Genomic DNA, 26,373 nt, shown 5'->3' on the forward strand with positions numbered 1-26,373 from the left:
TGCGCAGTATACACACCTGTGACACGGATTGTAACGGTATTCTGTTGTACTATTTCTCACTCTTTGAGTAAGCCAGCCTGAAGAAGGTTAATATTGACCGAAACGTCGCGACCTTGGCTTATTTCTTTGTATATTTTGTAAATTTGTTTGCTTTTATTTTTTGCATTAAGCGAAAATAAAGCTCTTTTTCATTTTCTGAAAAAACGTGAGGACTATTATTATTATTATTTTTGGGACACACAGCAATTTTTACACTGCTAGCACGGTCCCCAGCGACCATTTGTCTAAGCTGAGACCGCAAGTGTGCCTGCAAAAATGCCCACGTTTTATCCGGAAGACGACTGGACCGTCGTCCGCCATCGCAGAGGCCGGAGAGGCGACCGCGACTTCAAAGACGACCGTAGATCTCCCAGACGGACCAGCTACCCGTCCCGCGCCGTGCGCCGTACCTACGCGTCGGTGGTGAGGGGACAGGACCGCCGTGAGGGGAGAGAAATTCCCCACAACGCTCACCCGGCATGGCGTCAACACCGGAGGGCAGAACAGCCAGCTCCAGTCCGCTATGCAGCCCGCTACCGTGATCGGCCGGAACAAGAGCACCGTTTTGAACAGGAGCGAGCCCGGGATCACAGCTACCCATCCCACACTGAGCGCCGGACCTACGCTTCAGTGGTGAGTGGATGGCACCACCGGAGAGAGGAGAGAGAAATCCCCCACACATGGCGGCAGCGCCGGAGCAGAGAGCGACCAACTACGACCCGCTATGCTGCCCGTCACGGGGATCAACACGAGCAGAGGCGCCTGGCTGACCGAGGACAAGCATGGGACAGACGGTATGTGAAACGTGCCAGATTTTCACGACCTGAACCTCCCAGACACGCCGTGCCATCTGATGACACAGACTTTTCAGCTAAAGTGCGGATTATTCACAGACTGATCAAATCTGTTCATCACCTTAAAAACGTTTCAAGGGACAAATATCCGCCCTCCCTGAATAAAATTTTACAGAATTTAATGACTGTCATTAAGCCAGCTGCACCGAGCGAACAAACACAGACTCGAATAGAGGGTAATGCGAAGAACTGGGCATACACAGCACTCTTGATTCTCCGCGATCATTATTCTATGGCTATGGAGGTGGAGCTAAAACGCCTCTTTGAGTTTCCTAAACAGGACTGGGAAGGACCCTTTGAGGTGGCGTCATCCTGGGCCAAGCGCAACCTGGGCCGCCGTCTCCGACCGGAGTCACTGGACCAGACCCAGGCAGCCATCATAGCCAGACTGGCAGACCTGAGAGCGGACACCGAATCGAGAGAACAGAGCCGCGGGACCAGCGAGCCGACACGACAACCAGAGGTGAGGGATGATCTAATAACACTCGACTCGACCGAACCTCTGACAGAAGTGTTGCAGCCAGCTCCAACTGCACAGCCTGCCACGCCACAGCCCAGAGCCGGCCGAACCATAACGGTGACTGCACAGGTGCATGCTCCACCTACAGCGCGCCCTGTCACCACGGCGACGGCGACCACCATGACAGACACCATCAGCGGTGACTGGTCACCTTTCATAGAGCGCGACGGTGAGGAGGACGACGATCCAAAACCCATCACCCCCACCCCCCATGAAGACCCTCCTGAACCCACACCAATGTCACCAAAAGACCGGAGAGTGGAGAGGGTATTCGCCGCGCTTCACACGACCTCTGCTGAGGAGGAGCCACCCCCGCCCACTCAGTCCCCGCAACCGGAAAATGACATAATGATCGAGGTAATGGACCTCACTCAGGGGGACGAGACCATCCCCACGAGACCCATAAAAGACATTGAAACAGCGCCTGGACCGTCCACGTCTGCACATCTCGGCCTGCCACGCACCACACAGGACAGACTGAAATCCTGCGTGCAGACCCGCCTCCAGACGAGGAGAATGGAGGAATCCTCCCAGTCTCCTCCCCTTGCACCTGCTTCACCTGCTGAACAACCCGTCCTCCCCACGAGACACCCAAACACGCAGAGGAAGCTGCAGGATTGGAGCCTCCACATCAGGAAATCAGCACTCATCATCGGTGACTCAAATGTAAGCACACTCCCATCTTTTTCAGCGGAGAACGTGCAAATTGACAGCTTCCCCGGTGCAAAGTGGTGCCATGCACAGGCCCTGCTGGAAAAAGCCACTTCCAGCGTAGAAGTGGAAACAATAATCTTATCTTTTGGCCTAAATAACAGATCACAGAGGGACAAGAACACACCAATCACAGAACTGAAAAAGGCACTACTGACGGCCCAGAATGAATTTCCTGAAGCTGACATCTACGTGCCAGTGGTGAACTACTCCTCCGCTCTGCCCCAGAGTGAGCAGGACACACTCCTGCACTTAAACACTTTCATTACAGGTCTGGTGAACCACATACCGGCTCTTCCTGATGACAGTTTTGAGACAGGAAGGGACAACATCCACTGGACTGACGTAACGGCTTTGCATATGTTGGAGCACTGGAATGCTTTTGTGGAGTCCCCTTGAGCCCATCTGATAAAAGGGAGGGGGTAAGTTCTGGTGTTATTAACTTGTCTAAGCATTTTAAGCCTTCCACTGCCCAGCGGAACCTCCTGAATAGGGGTCTTAATTTCATTCCTGCAATAGGTCCTGACAAAAATTTCAAATTACAATGTAAGCATGATATTCAACAATATCACAGGAGAATCAAATTGGCTATTCATTATGGGGAGAAGTCTGAAGCAGAACCCCAGCCTTTCACTCTTAAATCTGAGTGGTCTCCTCCATTAGGTCAGCTTCCACAGGAAGTGTCCACTTTAATGAAAGCTGACTATGAATATTTTAATAACCATTTCCACATCAACCACGTTAAACCAAATTTAACGGAGGAGGAGCTCAAAGCTCTTAAAGAACTGAAAGAAAATAAATCAATAATCCTAAAACCAGCAGATAAAGGCAGCGCTGTAGTAATCTTGGACAGGGATCAATACCTACAAGAGGGCTACAGACAATTACATGATAAAACCTATTACTCTAAATTAAAGAAACCCATTTATTTGGATACGTTACCTATTGTGGAGAAAATTGTTAATAATCTACACCTAAAAAAATTCATTAATTTCAAACAAAAAACCTATTTACTGGGCTCCGCTGAGCCAAGGGGAAGGCTCTTTTATTTATTACCTAAAATCCACAAAGACCCAGCAAAGTGGTCTATACCATTTCAGGTGCCTCCCGGGCGTCCCATTGTGTCTGATTGCGGTAGTGAAACTTACCACACTGCAGAATATCTGGACTTCTTCCTTAATCCCTTATCCATAAAGCATGAAAGTTACATTAAGGATACGTATGACTTTGTGGAAAAGGTTAAGCAGACAGAAGTCCCCACTGAATCATTTCTCTTTTCAATTGACATTGACAGCCTATACACAAATATTGACATTAAGGAGGGAATAAACTCCATTAGGAATATTTTCCAAAAATACCCTGACAAAAAAAGACCTGAAAAAGAATTATTACAATTATTAGAAATCAACTTAACGAGAAATGACTTTGAATTCAATGGGGACTTCTTCTTGCAGATAAAAGGTACAGCCATGGGCAAAAAATTCGCCCCGGCATATGCCAACATTTTCATGGCAGAATGGGAAACTGCAGCCCTGGCAAAATGTGTCAAGAAACCACTATACTATTACCGATTTCTTGACGACATCTGGGGCATATGGCCACACTCTGAACAAGATTTTGAAACCTTTCTAAGCACTCTGAACGGCCATAATAATTCGATCAAATTAAAATCTACAATTAATAGAACCACAATTGATTTCTTGGATACAACCACTTTCAAAGGCCCAAATTTTCCACAGACACACAAATTGGATATTAAAGTATTCTTCAAGCCCACAGACACACATGCCCTTTTATTCAAAACAAGTTTCCACCCAAAACACACATTTGCTGGTTTAATAAAGTCACAACTGTTGAGATTTCACAGAATTTGCACACAACATACTGACTTCAGAGCAGCGACCAAAATTTTATTCTCAGCTCTCACCAGTAGGGGGTATTGTCGCTCCTTCCTCAGGAAATGCTTTAATTCATTCCTGCAGACAAAACCCATTGATTTGACACCTGTCCTGCCTGTTGTTTTGACTTATGCCCCATCAATGTGCAAACTAATCAGAGTGATTAGAAACAATTTTCAGGATCTTGTCCAGAAAACCCAATTGCTGGGGGATCACAAGGTAATAGCTGCCTTTAGGAGGAATAAAAACCTGAGGGATTTCCTCATTAAGGCAAAAATCTCACCTCTCTCTGAGCCCAAACTCAGAGACCAGGGGCAATTTTTTAAGCACCAGAAATGGTTGCGTAGTTTTTCCAATGGGAATGTATTCTGCTCACAGGCTAATGGGACTCCACGCTCCAAGAACTGTGTATATATGATCACTTGCAGCAAATGTGGAATTCAGTATGTGGGTGAGACAAGTAACACAATCCTGACAAGATTCACCCAGCACAGGTACAATGTGTTAAGGAAGAAGAACACACACACACAACTAGTGAAACACTTCCTGTCACATAACTGGGAATCTGTCAGAGCAACAGTAATACAGGCAAATCCCAGATGGACTACTCAGCAGAGGAGGAAGGCTGAAAGACTCTGGATTGCCAAACTGGACACTGTACACCCTAAGGGGTTAAATGAAAAAAGTTTTTAAAGGACATAAAGTCCACATAATGTACATACTTGTCTATTATTTATGTCTATTATTACTGTTTTGTTATTACTGTGATTACTATGTTCCTTATCATCATCATTGTTACCAGTACTCCGCCTGTCTGTATATGTTTACTGGAGCATCCTGACCATGAGACTTATCCTGACCCTAACCAGTCCCAACCCTGTGCTGAGTTTAATTCCATCCTTGAAGCCCAACCCTGATTTCAATCCTAAACCTAACCACATTTAACCCTATATTGGGACAACCCTCAACTCCAAACTCCACCCTCCCTCCCTCCCTCTCTCTCTCTCTCTCTCTCTCTCTCTCTCACACTCTTTCTCTTTCTTACCCCTTTCTCCTGCCACCCCCCCTCTTATCTCGGGTTCATCACAATGGAGGTCTCATGCCCAGGATGCCAACACAATCCTTTTTAGGACACCATATTGGAGACATGGTTCCTTGAGCCGGGAGCAGGGATGGCCAGTGCATTGGTGCTCGATCGCCTGCGGCGACCGAGCCCCCATCTTATGTTCCCCTAACCCTAACCCCTAACCCTAACCCTAACCCTAACCCCTAACCCTAACCCTAACCCTAACCCTAACCCTAACCCTAACCCTATGTACTGGACTTCCCAGCTAGGCGCCCTCCTGTGGATGACAGGTGCAATTGATTGTCAAAAGCAGATATCTAACAGCTTCTGACACTTTGTACCGCATTGAGCCAGCAGAGGGAGCCCCCCTGGTTCAATCCCAGCTGCACAGCAGTTGTGACCAGCTTCTGTCTGTGTGCTTTGGTGTGTGTGAGTGTGTGTGTGTGTGTGTTGACAGAGAGAGAGAGAGAGACAGAGAGAGAGAGAGACAGAGAGAGAGAGAGAGAGAGAGAGAGAGAGAGGGAGAGATACAAAGGAATGTAATTCAAATTTTGCACTTCAGACCTTACTGTGTGTGTGTGTGTGTGTGTGTGTGTGTGTGTGTGTGTGTGTCTGTCTTTTACACAAAAAATGCACTTGCAACAACTTTAATATGGAATGTACTGGACTTCCCAGCTAGGCGCCCTCCTGTGGACGACAGGTGCAATCCCAGTTGCACAGCACTTGACCAGCTTCTGTGTGTGTGTGTGTGACAGACAGACAGACAGACAGACAGACAGAGAGGGAGATTCAAAGCATCAGGACCAGGAGATGACACAGTGCTCCAAAGGCCTGGTTCTGCTGCCTCCTCCTCCACCCACCTGCTGCAGACGCTTCTGTGAAGGGAAACTGCTACATGTTATGTCACCGATCCCTGCCATGCTGCGTGTCTAACGACCCGGCAGGGCCTGCTGAGTACAGTGGTGGTGGAATCGGCCCGATCGGACACTCCTATCTGCCACTTTGACCTTTTTATTCCGTCAAATTTGGACCCATTTACACCAAGTCCAGAACCGTTGGTGCTATCGACATGGGGTCTTCACCAGCGCGTGCGGAGCGGCTGAAAACCCCCACGTAGACACCACTTTCATCCCTCTACGACACTTACTTTCCCAGTTATTCCATTTTATTCCGTCAAGCTCTGGCTAAATCCCCTTAACCTAACCAACCCTAATCATACCTGCATTTGTCCACTGGAGGGAGACAAAAACACCAAGCTCTGAGATTCAAATTTTGAACTGCAGACCTCACAGTGTCTGTGTGTGTGTGTGTGTGTGTGTGTGTGTGTGTGTGTGTGCGCGCTTTGGTGTGTGTGCTTTGGGGGGTGTGTGTGTGTGTGTGTGTGTGTGTGTGTGACAGAGAGAGAGAGAGAGAGAGAGTGACACTTGCTGTGTATTTAAGAAACAAACGCTCAAAGAAACCAAACAGAATGACACAGGCAGAAAGACACTGTTTTATTTTGGTAACCAATGATGCATTTCTTCTTCCCTTGTACAGTGCACCCTGAAGCCGTGTGTGGACCAGGAGATCAGCAGAACAGGAACCACAGAGCGTCAGCGGCAGACATCCAAGCTGCACAGGGCACACGCAGCACCAGGCAGAATTAATGACGTCCCTGATCCACAGCTCAAGCCCAGCCACCCGCTGCCTCCTCGCCGCCTCCTCCCGGGACCTTCAAGGACCACCCACCAGCCACTGGTACACATTCCAATCTTACACAATGGCCCCAGCATCACAGGGCATCTCCTGACATTAAAATCTATCCTGATTTCTGTTGTTTTTCCCTCATCTCTGAGCCGCTGAGTGTGAGTGTGTGTGTGTGTGTGTGTGTGTGTGTGTGTGTGTGTCTCTCTCTTTTACACAAAAAACACATGTCAGTTGTTAAGGAAAATGTTATAAAACACTTCTTCAGTAAAGACTCAGAGAAGAGAAACACACAGAACTTCTTGCTAGCAAGGGCAGCCTCCACTCTAAGAGACTCCAGTGAGAGAACTGCCCCGGTCTTTATTTTATACTCCATTGAGCGTGTGTGTGTGCGTGTGTGTGTGTGTGTGTGTGTTGACAGAGAGAGAGACAGAGAGAGAGAGAGAGAGGGAGAGATACAAAGGAATGTAATTCAAATTTTGCACTTCAGACCTTACTGTGTGTGTGTGTGTGTGTGTGTGTGTGTGTGTGTGTGTGTGTGTGTGTGTTGACAGAGAGAGAGAGAGAGAGAGAGAGACAGAGAGAGAGAGAGAGAGAGAGAGAGAGGGAGAGATACAAAGGAATGTAATTCAAATTTTGCACTTCAGACCTTACAGTGTGTGTGTGTGTGTGTGTGTGTGTGTGTGTGTGTGTGTGTGTGTGTGTGTGTGTGTGTGTGTGTGTGTGTCTGTCTTTTACACAAAAAATGCACTTGCAACAACTTTAATATGGAATGTACTGGACTTCCCAGCTAGGCGCCCTCCTGTGGACGACAGGTGCAATCCCAGTTGCACAGCACTTGACCAGCTTCTGTGTGTGTGTGTGTGTGTGTGTGTGTGTGTGTGTGTGTGTGTGTGTGTGACAGACAGACAGACAGACAGACAGAGAGGGAGATTCAAAGCATCAGGACCAGGAGATGACACAGTGCTCCAAAGGCCTGGTTCTGCTGCCTCCTCCTCCACCCACCTGCTGCAGACGCTTCTGTGAAGGGAAACTGCTACATGTTATGTCACCGATCCCTGCCATGCTGCGTGTCTAACGACCCGGCAGGGCCTGCTGAGTACAGTGGTGGTGGACCCAGGCCCTCTGCACCTTCCTTTCTCCGACTGGGACCGTTTTGTCCCATCCTTTTTGGTCCGATTCGCCATATCTCCAGAACCGAAGAAGCCATCGGCGTGGCTTCTTCGCCACAGCGTCCGGCACCCACCAAAACCCCCACCTAGACACCAACATCAGCCCTCTACACCTCTTACTTTTTCAGTTATTCCACTTTTGTCCCATCCTCTCCTGGCTTTTTCCCCATAACCTAACCCCTAATTATTGCTAGTTATTTTAATTTTTACCTGTCGTCTTGTGTTCCAGTCGGTCGCAGCAGCAGTGTGTTACCAGTCGCCAATACTCTCCTCTTTAGTTTGAGAAGTCTCCTTTTGTATTAAATATGCTTTTCCAAAAACGTCTATCTTTGTGTACACGTTGAATGAATGTTAATGGGAGACCAGTTCTTTGGGGGGGTTTTTTGGGGGTTTTTTGTGGACAATCCTTGTCAGTGTTGGAGGAGGACTGTGAAGGACGACCGTTCAAATCAAACCAAATCCTAACTTTAAGCCACTATCCAGTCCTGTCCCCCTTCTCTCCTCATACCGGTACCCACAGTTCAGACCCCACCTCAGGCCCCTTACTGCCTGAGGAGGGGTCTGAAGTATTTTCCAGCCTTATAAAGAAAGGGAAGACTGAAGTGGCAGACTGTCATGCAAAAAGCGAGCATCTCCTCCTTGCACTGCTTACAGTCAAATGACAAAATATGTGAACTCTTTTTAAACAGGAAAAAGGAAGAAATTGTACACCAGAGGGGGCAAGAAGGAGAAAACTTGAATATAAACTCAAAAGAAAAACCGCTGTTCCTTCCCTCCCCCAGAAGGCAGTAGAATATCATCATGTTAAATGCCACTTTTGGGGGGGGGGGTAAAATTACTTGACAAATATGTTTCTCTTTTTTGTTATTTCGTCCCTCTTTGTTACAGCTACAGGAGGACAATAAACAGAAGAAGGAGAGCGGCACCAAAGAGGCGAAAAAACGAAAGAGCGCACCACCTCCTGACACCACATCCACAAAGAAGTCCAAATGTACCTCCAGTGCTGAGGGGGACGACAAGGAGGTTTTTCTCCTCCCTGTTCGTGGGCGTGAGCGTTACGAGATGTTGAAGAAGATCAATGACGGTTTGGAGCTGCTTGACAAGGACAGCAAAAGCAAGTCAAAGGTCTCAGTGAAGCATGAGGTTCCCGTGCCCTCCAGTGGAAAGAGGCTGCTCCAGAGAGGAGAGAGGAGTGACAGCGACTAAGATGCCCATCACCTCAATTTCGAAAACAAATGTCACCTTTTTGTCTAAGCCTTTAGGATTATTTCAGGTTTTAAATGCCCATTTAAAAACCAAAATGCCATCCTGCCTCAGTTAAAACGGTTCCTGAAACTGTACTGCCTGATTAGTCACTGCACTGACATACTGTTGTGTTCAGTTATGTTTTTTTCTTTTTAAAAAAAACAAAAAAAACAACAACCCTATGTTCCTAATTGGGTTAGAGCCGTTCAGCATGGTTTGAGTGAGATTACGAATGATCCTTGTCATAACGAGTCACTGCCGTTTATTTAAATAAAGTTCAAAGCTAGGCTTGCAAAACTTGAATGGAATTTGCCTCTGATGTTGCTGTATTACTGTGCTACAGTCCTGTCGCACCATGTCATTTTTTAAAAAAGAAATGTATATATTTTGCATGATTGTCTGGGAAATGCAACCACCTCTGCACAACCTTGATTCATATGCAATATGTAATCATGTTTGTGTAACATGAAAGAAAAAAGAGAAAAAATGATGATAAATGCAAAGACTGGTAACAGCGCTAAGAACCATAAAGCAAGAGAATTTTTAAAAAACTGTGAGAAATAAACTACACTGTAAAAAAAATAACCCTATTCAAATTAAAAAAAATGATGTCCAGTTGTCACATCCAAAATATTTGGCTTTATAGAATCCAAATTGAGTCACTTGATATGACCTGATACTTTTATGTTGATATAAACAATATTACTAGACTTGACTGAAACTTTAAATTTTGCATTGATCCAAATTGATTTTTTTACATAGAACCATATTTTAATTATTGAACCAAGCTAATATATTGAAATTTAACCAACCTAATGTATTCACATCGAACCAAATTAACATGAACTAATATGTTTGTGTTGAAGCCAGGTAATTGATTTACATATATTCAAACTATATTTTTTACATTTCATTTCAGTTCAAAAATGCTCTGCATTTCCTATAAAAAACAAGACAGTTGGCCAACCAATTATTTCAAAATTATTTATTGTTCCAAACCATTTTAACTATAATCAATAGAGAGGATTAGTAATATACAGATTTAGTGCTACGGCAGAAATGATTAGAGAAATGTTTGTTTTATAAAACCTGCAATCTTTTGAAAACCAGTATAAAACCTGCAATCTTTTGAAAACCAGTATAAAACCTGCAACCTGTCTAAAACTGGCATAAAACCATTATAAAAACTATTTTTAAACCAATTTGCAAGTACTCAAAAATGTTTATATGTGCACTGTGCCTGTACAATGTAAAAAAAAAAAAAAATCTACACATGTATCAATGAAATCAACTTAAATCTCCCTTTCAAATGGGTGTTCTTATAAATTTTGAATGTAGAATACCACTGCAGGCCAACCAAGCAAAATAACCAAGCACACATGCACATGCATGTGCACATACACATGCACACATGCATGCAAACACACTACTGTGCAGTGTTAAGTTCACAATTAAGTTTGCGAATCTTAGAGGTCATCTTGTTAAAGTCAAGCTCCATCATAATCTTTTGAAGAGCCTCAAAGGTGAACCTGAATCCTCGTGGATATTCCATATTAAGAGCATAACAGAGTCCAAAGACCATTGCCACTCCAGCTGCCACAGAAGGCAACTCATTCAGGACTTCCACACCATCAATGATTATCCCGATGTCTCGAGGCTGATGTAGGAGGCTTGAGTTGTCCCTGAAGACGAAGAGTGCCATGGTGGTACTCTGCAGCTCTTCCTCAGCTTCATCTTTCTGGGATATCTTGAGGTAAAATATGGAACAAAATGTACAAGTGAAGAATTGAAGTCTGGCACACCTGATAAATCTTTGACCATAATAAACTACTATTTTGATAGTTGTTTGGTCACAGACTATTAGAACAATTATTTGACTAATCAGATTGTGAATTGCATAATCATTAAATTAAATCAATGGTGGAACATTTTCATAAATGTTCCACAAAGCCCAAGAAAAAAAAAGAAAACAATACAGAACCCTAAGATATTAACTTGATGAGTTGATTAATCGTTGCTGTCCTACATTAATCACTGCATTTAATAGCAGAGTTGTCAAATTTACATCAAGAGACTGCATCTCATGTAGAGACAGAACAGATATGGACATACCATGTATTCTTTTATCAAGTCCTCAACACATCAGCAAGGTGAATGAGAGGATAATGAGGGAGAGTCTAGATTATTATGAAATGTTTAAAAAGGATGTGCAGTGTAAATGCAAAATGATACCTGTTCAGATTAAATGAAAATGTATGCTTCAGCCATGGAATGGATGGAGCGATCTGTGGTTCTGAAAGCATACAGAAAAAAAAGAATAATGTTACTTCTCTATAAAACACATTACATAGAAAAACCAAGAAATAGGTAACATGACATACCAAACAGTCTACAGACCAGCCATTAGCGACTAAGTTTGGCATAGGGTCAATTTTTTGCTGTTAAAATTAAAATTTCTTCAGAAAATGCACATTTTTCCGAGCTGCGCCTGAAAGTCAATTGAAGGAATTAGTCTTATGTCATTGATCTTATATGCTGGCTTGTTATTTCTGTCTCTAAATCATGCACATTAATAATTATCTTTTGCGCTCGGTGTACACACACATAACACACAGATATTTATATGAAGAGAGACAAACGTGCGCGCACAAACACAAGCTTGTGTCTAGAAACCGCGAGCTCACCAGAAAAATTCAAACGAAGCGGAGCACGGAGTTATACTATGAATGTTATGAACTATGAACTTATGCTAGCTAGCTTTATCCACCACCGATGCATCGTGGTAACGCTAGCTAGTTAGGCAAAAAGCCGTTTTTTACCAGTATACTAACTTGTATTCCCGACTGTGATGGTCGGTTTCTGGTAACCAGTTCTAACGTTGCGCAGGATAGCTAGCTAGCTTATAGCTAGCAGCTACAATCATGCAAAAATTAGGGGTGGCTGTCGACCCAGCTTAAATGGGGTTATTTTCTGCGATTTTGGCAATACAAATTATAAAAGCTTTTGTAACACACTTGGCTTTACTTACGTTTATTTTCAGATGAAATTAATCAAAGATGTGACATGATGTTTCCAGCAGCCATGCAGAATAAAAATGGGTCCCGGTCTATTTCTGGTGGGCGTGTTCAAGTGCAAATCACTTTGACTCAAATTAAAGATATTATCTGTTCAACATGAAAAGAAATATATGTTTTGAGAGAAATCAAAAACTTTGCGTTGCGATGTTCACAATCCTGTACTGACACTATGGGCACATTTTTAGAAATCTATTTAATTCCACAGAAAGGTTAGCCACTTTAGTGTTTCACTTGTGACCTATTTATAGCTCACTGAAGAAGGTTTTAAAATGCAACAATGTTCGGAGATAGAGAGAAAAAAAAAAGAACTTTGGTGCAGGTGCAGGTGCAGTCTTTATGTAGCTTTCTGGTGACCTTAAAAGAACCTTTACGAAGCCCGTTGACAGGCCTTTAATCGAATGATCGGTTGGTTGATTGATAACAGAAAAAAAGGACACATAAGATGGACATAAAGGACTGAAAACACCAAGAGCAAATATTGCATCGCACTCATTTATGTAGTTTATTTTTAGATTAGATAATTTTGCAAAATAACGCAGCAAAATAAATAATAAGAGCCGGGATGTGCAGACTATTTAGCACTGAAAAAACTCCGTCCATGTGAACAGAATCAGGTGTTACCTTACCTGTTGATTAAATATCAAGACTATTTAGCAATAAGCTTACTTTAAAGGCTCGTAATAGGTGAACTGTCTTGGTATAGTTGAGTCACGCAGAGTTCATGGTCCATGTTGTGTTACTTGTTGTTTGTGTGTGTGTGTGTGTGTCACCCGATGACCCCTGGCGCCGGAGCGTCTAGACTACATTAGAGATGTGTCACAGCAAAGAGCCGCACCTGCGCTCAAAGAGAGCACATACATAGAGGTGAGATGAGGATAAATGGATAGATGCGGTCCTTTTTCGAAGCTGAGCGCACAGTTGTATTTCCTGCACAATCACACACGAAGTGAGGCTGTGTTTATGCCGGTTATACCATGAATATACACCCTGCAGGCACCACTTGTTTGTCAAACTGTTTATGAAGCAAAAGTCACATTTCTGTTTATTTACAAAGCAAAAAGAAGGGGGGGAAAGAGGCGTAGGAGGGGGTGGAGCGTGCGCACTAGCATACCGGCGACGGCTGTTTCCTTTCACTAAAAGGAAAAAATAATAAAATGTGTACTTCACGTTACGGTTGAAACTGGGGTTTTTTTTGTGTTTTTTTAATTTTTATTTTATAGAAACAATTTTTGCTCATAACCAATTGACAGGGGATTTCTTAAAATCACCCCGCAGTTCTTCAGCTGAGACACCTGAGTTAGAAAACACAAACACTGCAGCTGTCTTTGTACAAACTTGTACAAACTCCGTTTTGACCTTGTATACTGTATTTCCCCAGCCCCTCTATTTTGAAACTAAAACTATTGAACCTTAATTCAATTTCTCACTTCACATAATCGTTTCACTTTTGCCTTGAAGTGTTACTTTTAATTTAATTTAATTATTTTTTTATGACGCATGTTCTCTGGTGAGTTCAGGTACATCTGTAACTTCAAGTGGAAGAGTTGCATGTGAGTTAAAAATTTTCTATAATACCAAAAAAAAAAAAAAAAAAAAAAAAAAAAGACAAAATACTGACGTTTTTGTCGAATAATCTGTCTGACATGAGGGATAATATAGCATATGCATTTTAACTAAAAGACTCGCGCACTGACACTATGGGCACATTTTTAGAAATCTATTTAATTCCACAGAAAGGTTAGCCACTTTAGTGTTTCACTTGTGACCTATGAAGTACCCCCGAAATTGTATCATATTAAACAACAACAACAACAATAACAACAACAATAAACACTCGAGGACTTTAAAGAGTTTAATTTTTTCCGAGGTTTGAGAGCGCTCACCCCGGCTCGGGGCTCCACAGATGTGCTGGATGAGAGCTCCTTGCTGCAGACTGCAGCGGAGTGTTTGACAGTCAAACTTGAAACAGTCTTTGGAACTGAAACGGTCTCTGCCAACACGAACACATACCCCAAACAGTTCGGTAAATATGTACAGTTTCTCGCAGCTTCAGTTTTCAGCAGCTACCAGAACTTGCCTACCGTCTGCATCCTCCCAGCAGCCTCGCACTTCATCTGCGGGCAGTACTTGCGTGTGTGAGCGCTGTCACCGGTGGCTTCGCAGATCGGGCAAGTGTAGTTCCGGAGGACGGGGCAGAAAACTATCCCGTCGTCTGATTTGAGCTTGTGAGATAGGTACACCCTCGGAGTCTCCCCGTTCTGCTTGCATAAGCGGCAGTAGTCCGAGGATGAGGCGCTGCTGCTGGTGTCCGACGCGCTGCTGGTCGGACTGGACTGTGATGAGTTTTTGGAGGATTTCTTCCCCCGAGTGGAAGTGTGGACCTTACTCCAAGGGGGCGCTTGTCCCTTCTTTGGACGCTCGGTGTCTCGGTTATCAACCTCACGGTTGCTGCACAGTTTCTCGAACACTTGGCTCAGATTCATGTAGTCGTGCCACATGTTAAAGCTGTCCCCACCAGTGAGGATCGAGTTCTGGACCTCCAGTTGTCTCGGCATTGTGGTCATTTTTTGGCAGAAGTAAAACTGAGAGTGTGTTTGGAGCGCCTCATATTTATAGCTCACTGAAGAAGGTTTTAAAATGCAACAATGTTCGGAGATAGAGAGAAAAAAAAAGAACTTTGGTGCAGGTGCAGGTGCAGTCTTTATGTAGCTTTCTGGTGACCTTAAAAGAACCTTTACGAAGCCCGTTGACAGGCCTTTAATCGAATGATCGGTTGGTTGATTGATAACAGAAAAAAAGGACACATAAGATGGACATAAAGGACTGAAAACACCAAGAGCAAAATATTGCATCGCACTCATTTATGTAGTTTATTTTTAGATTAGATAATTTTGCAAAATAACGCAGCAAAATAAATAATAAGAGCCGGGATGTGCAGACTATTTAGCACTGAAAAAACTCCGTCCATGTGAACAGAATCAGGTGTTACCTTACCTGTTGATTAAATATCAAGACTATTTAGCAATAAGCTTACTTTAAAGGCTCGTAATAGGTGAACTGTCTTGGTATAGTTGAGTCACGCAGAGTTCATGGTCCATGTTGTGTTACTTGTTGTTTGTGTGTGTGTGTGTCACCCGATGACCCCTGGCGCCGGAGCGTCTAGACTACATTAGAGATGTGTCACAGCAAAGAGCCGCACCTGCGCTCAAAGAGAGCACATACATAGAGGTGAGATGAGGATAAATGGATAGATGCGGTCCTTTTTCGAAGCTGAGCGCACAGTTGTATTTCCTGCACAATCACACACGAAGTGAGGCTGTGTTTATGCCGGTTATACCATGAATATACACCCTGCAGGCACCACTTGTTTGTCAAACTGTTTATGAAGCAAAAGTCACATTTCTGTTTATTTACAAAGCAAAAAGAAGGGGGGGAAAGAGGCGTAGGAGGGGGTGGAGCGTGCGCACTAGCATACCGGCGACGGCTGTTTCCTTTCACTAAAAGGAAAAAAATAATAAAATGTGTACTTCACGTTACGGTTGAAACTGGGTTTTTTTTTTTTTTTTTGGTTTTTTTTTTTATAGAAACAATTTTTGCTCATAACCAATTGACAGGGGATTTCTTAAAATCACCCCGCAGTTCTTCAGCTGAGACACCTGAGTTAGAAAACACAAACACTGCAGCTGTCTTTAACTCGCGAGGGCAGTCATGGACGCAAGACCTGCGTCTCATCACTGCTGCTTTGTGAATGTCTGTCTGTGAAAAGCGCTTAATGAATAAAGTTTACTTACTTACTTACTTACTTACTTACTGAGCCTGCAGTTCAGAAATTTAACCATTAGATGGAGTCATTGCCAAAGCAATGACTCCATCTAATTGCTATGACTTTTGGTGTTTATTTTGGACCTTAACTCGCCCCACAGTTTTGAGACAAGGTTCACATATGATATATCATTGTGTGCGGCTGGAGCTGGAATGAGTTGCTATGACTTTTGGTGTTTATTACTTCTATAGTTTTTTAAATATGAATATTTTAATGCAAGTTTTTTCCCATTGAAATGAATGGAGAACAAGAAAACTTCATTTGTGGTGTGCTGGCTCACTCTAGTGGTATGTCGGGAGTAATGGAGGCGGCCGCTGTGTCCCTGTGGTTGGCCTACTTGTCAGATATCGACAAATCCTACACTACAGACCAGTTGACAGCGTGCAATAACCCAGCCGATTCATTCGTCTTTACACTACCTCACAATCGACTCAACGGTGAGTTATTTGTTTGTTTTGTTTTCTCACAATTAATGTAAAGCCAAGGTATATATCAACGGCGCGCGCAGCGGAAGTATGGCATTATAGCGGATTATAATGGGGGACGCTTTTATTTTGTATAACTACCGGAAGTAGTTCCTGTGTACTGAGCTAGCTGGGTAGCTAGCGCCGCGTCGCTTAAAAAGCAGCCGGGCTTGTCTTAAACTTAAGAGGCTGACACTCGCTAAACCACCCGATCGCTCGCCAAGCGACAGACGTCCATGTGTTCAACAACAGACACACGTCATTCCCCTTCGTGGTCTAAACCAATCAGAGATAGTCGGGGCGGGACCTCTGTCCGTGGTCGAGCTGGACGTGGAGGTGGATAGAGACGGGTGAGTAGCTTGAATGAAGCGATATCGATTCATTAAATCCTGAATTGAATGAATATAAATGTGTTTTACCAGAAACGCCAGAATCTCAGGTTAAAGCTCACAAAACTATTTCAACAACAACCAGCAAATGAGAGCAGGAAACGCATTCCACACGAAAACGTAAACAGAGCGGACCGACGCATCAGAATTAGCTTAGTCGGCGTGGGGGCTAATATCATCCTTAATTCCTTCTTACTTTTGCTGTTTTGCTTCCAACACGATAAAACCCACAGCTGTGCGTGAACTGTGAGAGAAACTTCAAGAAAAGTTTCCCATCTCAAACATGTGTTTTCTGCATTACTCATTCGCTTATTACCCATCAGTCTACGGTTGTTTACAGCGCTGGCGGCCGCTGTCTTTTCTTTCCTTTGTAAATGACGTCGGAAAATAAAGCTTAATTTCTGCTGTTTAATACTGAAGAAATGTAAACTTTTTCAAATTAGGTATAATTGCAGAATATTTTTAAGGTTATCTGCTATAAAATCCATGCCAGGAAAATCTCCTTTATGTTTTTATTTTTTTATTTTTTTATTCTCAGTTACTTTGACACAACGGCATGTGCTGTGATGGTCACATCTCTGATAAAGTTTAGTGTCAGTACTGATAAATGATCAGAATTATAAGATCTCTCACTTTCTGAGTAAAAATTGCACCAAATCGAATCTGGATTATGTGGATTATAGAAATCAGTGATGATACACAGTGTGTGTGTGTGTGTGTGTGTGTGTGTGTGTGTGTGTGCTTTGGTGTGTGTGCTTTGGTGTGTGTGTGTGTGTGTGTGTGTGACAGAGAGAGAGAGAGTGACACTTGCTGTGTATTTAAGAAACAAACGCTCAAAGAAACCAAACAGAATGACACAGGCAGAAAGACACTGTTTTATTTTGGTAACCAATGATGCATTTCTTCTTCCCTTGTACAGTGCACCCTGAAGCCGTGTGTGGACCAGGAGATCAGCAGAACAGGAACCACAGAGCGTCAGCGGCAGACATCCAAGCTGCACAGGGCACACGCAGCACCAGGCAGAATTAATGACGTCCCTGATCCACAGCTCAAGCCCAGCCACCCGCTGCCTCCTCGCCGCCTCCTCCCGGGACCTTCAAGGACCACCCACCAGCCACTGGTACACATTCCAATCTTACACAATGGCCCCAGCATCACAGGGCATCTCCTGACATTAAAATCTATCCTGATTTCTGTTGTTTTTCCCTCATCTCTGAGCCGCTGAGTGTGAGTGTGTGTGTGTGTGTGTGTGTGTGTGTGTGTGTGTGTCTCTCTCTTTTACACAAAAAACACATGTCAGTTGTTAAGGAAAATGTTATAAAACACTTCTTCAGTAAAGACTCAGAGAAGAGAAACACACAGAACTTCTTGCTAGCAAGGGCAGCCTCCACTCTAAGAGACTCCAGTGAGAGAACTGCCCCGGTCTTTATTTTATACTCCATTGAGCGTGTGTGTGTGTGTGTGTGTGTGTGTGTGTGTGTGTGTGTGTGTGTGTCTCTTTTACACAAAAAATACATGTGAGTGCACTTGCAACAACTTTTAATATGCAATGTACAGGACTTGCTTGCTAGGCGCCATCCTGTGGACCAAACATGCAATTGAAAGATGTTATTTTCGCCGGTATAACACCTTCTGACACTTTGTACCGCATTGAGCCAGCAGAGGGAGCACCTCTTGTTCAATCCCAGTGGCACAGCAGCTGCTCTGCTTCTGTGTGTGTGTGTGTGTGTGTGTGTGTGTGTGTGACAGAGAGACAGACAGAGAGAGAGAGAGAGAGACACTTGCTGTGTATTTAAAAAACAAGCGCTCAAACAAACCAAAGAGAACGACAGAGGCAGAAAGACACTGTTTTTTTTGTGGTAACCCATGAGGTCTTGCTATCGAATTGTACAGTGCATCCTGAAGCAAGGCCGAGCAGATGACATAGTGCTCCACAGGCCTGCTTCTGGTGCCTGCTCCTGTACCAACCTGCTGCAGAGGCTTCTGTGAAGGGAAACTGCTACATGTTATGTCACCAATCCCTGCCATGCTGCGTGTCTAACGACCCGGCAGGGCCTGCTGAGTACAGTGGTGGTGGACCCAGGCCCTCTGCACCTTCCTTTCTCCGACTGGGACCCTTTTGTCCCATCCTTTTTGGTCCGATTCGCCATATCTCCAGAACCGAAGAAGCCATCGGCGTGGCTTCTTCGCCACAGCGTCCGGCACCCACCAAAACCCCCACCTAGACACCAACATCAGCCCTCTACACCTCTTACTTTTTCAGTTATTCCACTTTTGTCCCATCCTCTCCTGGCTTTTTCCCCATAACCTATCATTTAAGCCTCATCATACCTGCCGTGGGCCACTGGAGGGAGACAAATCACCATGCACTAAAATTCAAATTTTGCACTGCAAACCTCACAGTGTCTGTGTCTGTGTGTGTGTGTGTGTGTGTGTGTGTGTGTGTGTGCGTGTGTGTGTGTGCGTGTGTGTGTGTGCGTGTGTGTGTGTGTGTGACAGAGAGACAGACAGAGAGAGAGAGAGAGAGACACTTGCTGTGTATTTAAGAAACAAACGCTCAAAGAAACCAAACAGAATGACACAGGCAGAAAGACACTGTTTTATTTTGGTAACCAATGATGCATTTCTTCTTCCCTTGTACAGTGCACCCTGAAGCCGTGTGTGGACCAGGAGATCAGCAGAACAGGAACCACAGAGCGTCAGCGGCAGACATCCAAGCTGCACAGGGCACACGCAGCACCAGGCAGAATTAATGACGTCCCTGATCCACAGCTCAAGCCCAGCCACCCGCTGCCTCCTCGCCGCCTCCTCCCGGGACCTTCAAGGACCACCCACCAGCCACTGGTACACATTCCAATCTTACACAATGGCCCCAGCATCACAGGGCATCTCCTGACATTAAAATCTATCCTGATTTCTGTTGTTTTTCCCTCATCTCTGAGCCGCTGAGTGTGAGTGTGAGTGTGTGTGTGTGTGTGTGTGTGTGTGTGTCTCTCTCTCTTTTACACAAAAAACACATGTCAGTTGTTAAGGAAAATGTTATAAAACACTTCTTCAGTAAAGACTCAGAGAAGAGAAACACACAGAACTTCTTGCTAGCAAGGGCAGCCTCCACTCTAAGAGACTCCAGTGAGAGAACTGCCCCGGTCTTTATTTTATACTCCATTGAGCGTGTGTGTGTGTGTGTGTGTGTGTGTGTGTGTGTGTGTGTGTGTGTGTCTCTTTTACACAAAAAATACATGTGAGTGCACTTGCAACAACTTTTAATATGCAATGTACAGGACTTGCTTGCTAGGCGCCATCCTGTGGACCAAACATGCAATTGAAAGATGTTATTTTCGCCGGTATAACACCTTCTGACACTTTGTACCGCATTGAGCCAGCAGAGGGAGCACCTCTTGTTCAATCCCAGTGGCACAGCAGCTGCTCTGCTTCTGTGTGTGTGTGTGTGTGTGTGTGTGTGTGTGTGTGTGACAGAGAGACAGACAGAGAGAGAGAGAGAGAGACACTTGCTGTGTATTTAAAAAACAAGCGCTCAAACAAACCAAAGAGAACGACAGAGGCAGAAAGACACTGTTTTTTTTGTGGTAACCCATGAGGTCTTGCTATCGAATTGTACAGTGCATCCTGAAGCAAGGCCGAGCAGATGACATAGTGCTCCACAGGCCTGCTTCTGGTGCCTGCTCCTGTACCAACCTGCTGCAGAGGCTTCTGTGAAGGGAAACTGCTACATGTTATGTCACCAATCCCTGCCATGCTGCGTGTCTAACGACCCGGCAGGGCCTGCTGAGTACAGTGGTGGTGGACCCAGGCCCTCTGCACCTTCCTTTCTCCGACTGGGACCCTTTTGTCCCATCCTTTTTGGTCCGATTCGCCATATCTCCAGAACCGAAGAAGCCATCGGCGTGGCTTCTTCGCCACAGCGTCCGGCACCCACCAAAACCCCCACCTAGACACCAACATCAGCCCTCTACACCTCTTACTTTTTCAGTTATTCCACTTTTGTCCCATCCTCTCCTGGCTTTTTCCCCATAACCTAACCAACCCTAATCATACCTGCATTTGTCCACTGGAGGGAGACAAAAACACCAAGCTCTGAGATTCAAATTTTGAACTGCAGACCTCACAGTGTCTGTGTGTGTGTGTGTGTGTGTGTGTGTGTCTGTCTTTTACACAAAAAATGCACTTGCAACAACTTTAATATGGAATGTACTGGACTTCCCAGCTAGGCGCCCTCCTGTGGACGACAGGTGCAATCCCAGTTGCACAGCACTTGACCAGCTTCTGTGTGTGTGTGTGTGACAGACAGACAGACAGACAGACAGACAGAGAGGGAGATTCAAAGCATCAGGACCAGGAGATGACACAGTGCTCCAAAGGCCTGGTTCTGCTGCCTCCTCCTCCACCCACCTGCTGCAGACGCTTCTGTGAAGGGAAACTGCTACATGTTATGTCACCGATCCCTGCCATGCTGCGTGTCTAACGACCCGGCAGGGCCTGCTGAGTACAGTGGTGGTGGAATCGGCCCGATCGGACACTCCTATCTGCCACTTTGACCTTTTTATTCCGTCAAATTTGGACCCATTTACACCAAGTCCAGAACCGTTGGTGCTATCGACATGGGGTCTTCACCAGCGCGTGCGGAGCGGCTGAAAACCCCCACGTAGACACCACTTTCATCCCTCTACGACACTTACTTTCCCAGTTATTCCATTTTATTCCGTCAAGCTCTGGCTAAATCCCCTTAACCTAACCCTAACCCTAACCCTAACCCTAACCCTAACCCTAACCCTAACCCCCTAACCCTAACCCTAACCCTAACCCTAACCCTAACCCCTAACCCTAACCCTAACCCTAACCCTAACCCTAACCCTAACCCCCCCTAACCCTAACCCTAACCCTAACCCTAACCCTAACACCCTAACCAGCCAGGTCCCGGTGGAGTGGGTGATGCCCCTGCCCATATCTCCTACCCTAATCCTAACCTATCCCCCCTCCCTCCCCCCCACCCCCCAGAAAAACAGAAAAAAAGCCTAAAAAATGGAAAAATAGAAAAACAGAAAAAGAAGCCTAAATAGAGTGGTTACTAAAGATGGGGGTGCCAGAAATATAAAGATGAAAGAAAGAGTGGACTAAGGAATAGGGGGTGCCATGAATAAAAAGGAAATAGATGACAAGAGAGTCACAAAGGGTACACAGGGAAGAAAAATAGAGAAAAACTAAGAAAAAAGTACAGAGAAAGCTAAGAAGAAAGCACATAAAAGAAAAGCTCCCCAAGTAGGGTTGAGACAAACAGAAAAATAGAACTCCCCAAGCAGGGTTGAGAAAAACAGAAAAAAGCACAGAAAAAGCTAAGAAAATGCAGAAAAAAGCCTAAGTAAGAAGAAACAGAGAAATAGAAGACAAGAAAGTCACAAAGAAAACCTAAGTTAAGGGAAACATATAAATAGAGGACAAGACAGTCCCTACATCATTGAGCCCAGCCTGATGAAGGCGAAACAACGCCGAAACGTCGCGACGGGCTCAATCATAAACAGCTAGCAACTATAACCCAAGATGGGTAATTTTTTGATCAGGGGGCATCAATGCCCACTCCAGTCGAGTGAGCGTGCACCAACAGGGGACCAGCAATTGCTGGGACCCTGTTTCCTTTTCCACACCCTAACCAGCCAGGTCCCGGTGGAGTGGGTGATGCCCCTGCCCATATCTCCTACCCTAATCCTAACCTATCCCCCCTCCCTCCCCCCCACCCCCCAGAAAAACAGAAAAAAAGCCTAAAAAATGGAAAAATAGAAAAACAGAAAAAGAAGCCTAAATAGAGTGGTTACTAAAGATGGGGGTGCCAGAAATATAAAGATGAAAGAAAGAGTGGACTAAGGAATAGGGGGTGCCATGAATAAAAAGGAAATAGATGACAAGAGAGTCACAAAGGGTACACAGGGAAGAAAAATAGAGAAAAACTAAGAAAAAAGTACAGAGAAAGCTAAGAAGAAAGCACATAAAAGAAAAGCTCCCCAAGTAGGGTTGAGACAAACAGAAAAATAGAACTCCCCAAGCAGGGTTGAGAAAAACAGAAAAAAGCACAGAAAAAGCTAAGAAAATGCAGAAAAAAGCCTAAGTAAGAAGAAACAGAGAAATAGAAGACAAGAAAGTCACAAAGAAAACCTAAGTTAAGGGAAACATATAAATAGAGGACAAGACAGTCCCTACATCATTGAGCCCAGCCTGATGAAGGCGAAACAACGCCGAAACGTCGCGACGGGCTCAATCATAAACAGCTAGCAACTATAACCCAAGATGGGTAATTTTTTGATCAGGGGGCATCAATGCCCACTCCAGTCGAGTGAGCGTGCACCAACAGGGGACCAGCAATTGCTGGGACCCTGTTTCCTTTTCCACACCCTAACCAGCCAGGTCCCGGTGGAGTGGGTGATGCCCCTGCCCATATCTCCTACCCTAATCCTAACCTATCCCCCCTCCCTCCCCCCCACCCCCCAGAAAAACAGAAAAAAAGCCTAAAAAATGGAAAAATAGAAAAACAGAAAAAGAAGCCTAAATAGAGTGGTTACTAAAGATGGGGGTGCCAGAAATATAAAGATGAAAGAAAGAGTGGACTAAGGAATAGGGGGTGCCATGAATAAAAAGGAAATAGATGACAAGAGAGTCACAAAGGGTACACAGGGAAGAAAAATAGAGAAAAACTAAGAAAAAAGTACAGAGAAAGCTAAGAAGAAAGCACATAAAAGAAAAGCTCCCCAAGTAGGGTTGAGACAAACAGAAAAATAGAACTCCCCAAGCAGGGTTGAGAAAAACAGAAAAAAGCACAGAAAAAGCTAAGAAAATGCAGAAAAAAGCCTAAGTAAGAAGAAACAGAGAAATAGAAGACAAGAAAGTCACAAAGAAAACCTAAGTTAAGGGAAACATATAAATAGAGGACAAGACAGTCCCTACATCATTGAGCCCAGCCTGATGAAGGCGAAACAACGCCGAAACGTCGCGACGGGCTCAATCATAAACAGCTAGCAACTATAACCCAAGATGGGTAATTTTTTGATCAGGGGGCATCAATGCCCACTCCAGTCGAGTGAGCGTGCACCAACAGGGGACCAGCAATTGCTGGGACCCTGTTTCCTTTTCCACACCCTAACCAGCCAGGTCCCGGTGGAGTGGGTGATGCCCCTGCCCATATCTCCTACCCTAATCCTAACCTATCCCCCCTCCCTCCCCCCCACCCCCCAGAAAAACAGAAAAAAAGCCTAAAAAATGGAAAAATAGAAAAACAGAAAAAGAAGCCTAAATAGAGTGGTTACTAAAGATGGGGGTGCCAGAAATATAAAGATGAAAGAAAGAGTGGACTAAGGAATAGGGGGTGCCATGAATAAAAAGGAAATAGATGACAAGAGAGTCACAAAGGGTACACAGGGAAGAAAAATAGAGAAAAACTAAGAAAAAAGTACAGAGAAAGCTAAGAAGAAAGCACATAAAAGAAAAGCTCCCCAAGTAGGGTTGAGACAAACAGAAAAATAGAACTCCCCAAGCAGGGTTGAGAAAAACAGAAAAAAGCACAGAAAAAGCTAAGAAAATGCAGAAAAAAGCCTAAGTAAGAAGAAACAGAGAAATAGAAGACAAGAAAGTCACAAAGAAAACCTAAGTTAAGGGAAACATATAAATAGAGGACAAGACAGTCCCTACATCATTGAGCCCAGCCTGATGAAGGCGAAACAACGCCGAAACGTCGCGACGGGCTCAATCATAAACAGCTAGCAACTATAACCCAAGATGGGTAATTTTTTGATCAGGGGGCATCAATGCCCACTCCAGTCGAGTGAGCGTGCACCAACAGGGGACCAGCAATTGCTGGGACCCTGTTTCCTTTTCCACACCCTAACCAGCCAGGTCCCGGTGGAGTGGGTGATGCCCCTGCCCATATCTCCTACCCTAATCCTAACCTATCCCCCCTCCCTCCCCCCCACCCCCCAGAAAAACAGAAAAAAAGCCTAAAAAATGGAAAAATAGAAAAACAGAAAAAGAAGCCTAAATAGAGTGGTTACTAAAGATGGGGGTGCCAGAAATATAAAGATGAAAGAAAGAGTGGACTAAGGAATAGGGGGTGCCATGAATAAAAAGGAAATAGATGACAAGAGAGTCACAAAGGGTACACAGGGAAGAAAAATAGAGAAAAACTAAGAAAAAAGTACAGAGAAAGCTAAGAAGAAAGCACATAAAAGAAAAGCTCCCCAAGTAGGGTTGAGACAAACAGAAAAATAGAACTCCCCAAGCAGGGTTGAGAAAAACAGAAAAAAGCACAGAAAAAGCTAAGAAAATGCAGAAAAAAGCCTAAGTAAGAAGAAACAGAGAAATAGAAGACAAGAAAGTCACAAAGAAAACCTAAGTTAAGGGAAACATATAAATAGAGGACAAGACAGTCCCTACATCATTGAGCCCAGCCTGATGAAGGCGAAACAACGCCGAAACGTCGCGACGGGCTCAATCATAAACAGCTAGCAACTATAACCCAAGATGGGTAATTTTTTGATCAGGGGGCATCAATGCCCACTCCAGTCGAGTGAGCGTGCACCAACAGGGGACCAGCAATTGCTGGGACCCTGTTTCCTTTTCCACACCCTAACCAGCCAGGTCCCGGTGGAGTGGGTGATGCCCCTGCCCATATCTCCTACCCTAATCCTAACCTATCCCCCCTCCCTCCCCCCCACCCCCCAGAAAAACAGAAAAAAAGCCTAAAAAATGGAAAAATAGAAAAACAGAAAAAGAAGCCTAAATAGAGTGGTTACTAAAGATGGGGGTGCCAGAAATATAAAGATGAAAGAAAGAGTGGACTAAGGAATAGGGGGTGCCATGAATAAAAAGGAAATAGATGACAAGAGAGTCACAAAGGGTACACAGGGAAGAAAAATAGAGAAAAACTAAGAAAAAAGTACAGAGAAAGCTAAGAAGAAAGCACATAAAAGAAAAGCTCCCCAAGTAGGGTTGAGACAAACAGAAAAATAGAACTCCCCAAGCAGGGTTGAGAAAAACAGAAAAAAGCACAGAAAAAGCTAAGAAAATGCAGAAAAAAGCCTAAGTAAGAAGAAACAGAGAAATAGAAGACAAGAAAGTCACAAAGAAAACCTAAGTTAAGGGAAACATATAAATAGAGGACAAGACAGTCCCTACATCATTGAGCCCAGCCTGATGAAGGCGAAACAACGCCGAAACGTCGCGACGGGCTCAATCATAAACAGCTAGCAACTATAACCCAAGATGGGTAATTTTTTGATCAGGGGGCATCAATGCCCACTCCAGTCGAGTGAGCGTGCACCAACAGGGGACCAGCAATTGCTGGGACCCTGTTTCCTTTTCCACACCCTAACCAGCCAGGTCCCGGTGGAGTGGGTGATGCCCCTGCCCATATCTCCTACCCTAATCCTAACC

At 44.5% G+C, this 26,373-nt stretch overlaps 1 protein-coding gene and 2 long non-coding RNA genes across 4 annotated transcripts; 2 read left to right on the top strand and 1 right to left on the bottom strand.

Annotated features, from left to right (window-relative positions):
* Positions 1-5,845: 5,845 nt before the first annotated feature.
* Positions 5,846-9,491, top strand: LOC145423270 (uncharacterized). Its single transcript, XR_013904355.1, has 2 exons — positions 5,846-6,825; positions 7,676-9,491. It is a non-coding gene; the product is annotated as an uncharacterized LOC145423270 (long non-coding RNA).
* Positions 9,492-10,158: 667 nt separating this feature from the next.
* Positions 10,159-15,347, bottom strand: LOC145423269 (nanos homolog 3-like). 2 transcript variants are annotated; one of them, XR_013904354.1, is made up of 4 exons: positions 14,347-15,347; positions 14,149-14,255; positions 11,421-11,481; positions 10,159-10,935 (listed from the first exon to the last, which is right to left on the bottom strand). XR_013904354.1 is itself a non-coding variant. In XM_080295545.1 (2 exons), the coding sequence occupies exons 1-2, from the start codon at positions 15,124-15,126 to the stop codon at positions 14,220-14,222; spliced, it is 816 nt and encodes a 271-aa protein (XP_080151671.1). In that variant the 5' UTR covers positions 15,127-15,346; the 3' UTR covers positions 14,105-14,219. The 2 variants fall into 2 exon arrangements, 1 of the variants encoding a protein (XP_080151671.1); XM_080295545.1 differs by lacking the exons at positions 10,159-10,935; positions 11,421-11,481 and having other exon boundaries at positions 14,105-14,255; positions 14,347-15,346.
* A 648-nt stretch (positions 15,348-15,995) lies between these two features.
* Positions 15,996-18,131, top strand: LOC145423271 (uncharacterized). Its single transcript, XR_013904356.1, has 2 exons — positions 15,996-16,525; positions 17,861-18,131. It is a non-coding gene; the product is annotated as an uncharacterized LOC145423271 (long non-coding RNA).
* Positions 18,132-26,373: the final 8,242 nt, after the last annotated feature.

Source organism: Astatotilapia calliptera, chromosome 20 (assembly GCF_964374335.1).
Source record: "Astatotilapia calliptera chromosome 20, fAstCal68.1, whole genome shotgun sequence".
NCBI classification, from domain to species: domain Eukaryota; kingdom Metazoa; phylum Chordata; class Actinopteri; order Cichliformes; family Cichlidae; genus Astatotilapia; species Astatotilapia calliptera.

What these genes read in the sequence shown, in the direction of transcription:
- LOC145423269 (XM_080295545.1), bottom strand. Translation starts at nt 15,126, where the DNA reads ATGAGTGCGATGCAATATTTTGCTCTTGGTGTTTTCAGTCCTTTATGT. An exon ending in CTGCTGGGAGGATGCAGACG is followed by an intron (nt 14,256 to 14,346) that starts GTAGGCAAGTTC and finishes TCGTGTTGGCAG; the next exon opens with AGACCGTTTCAGTTCCAAAG.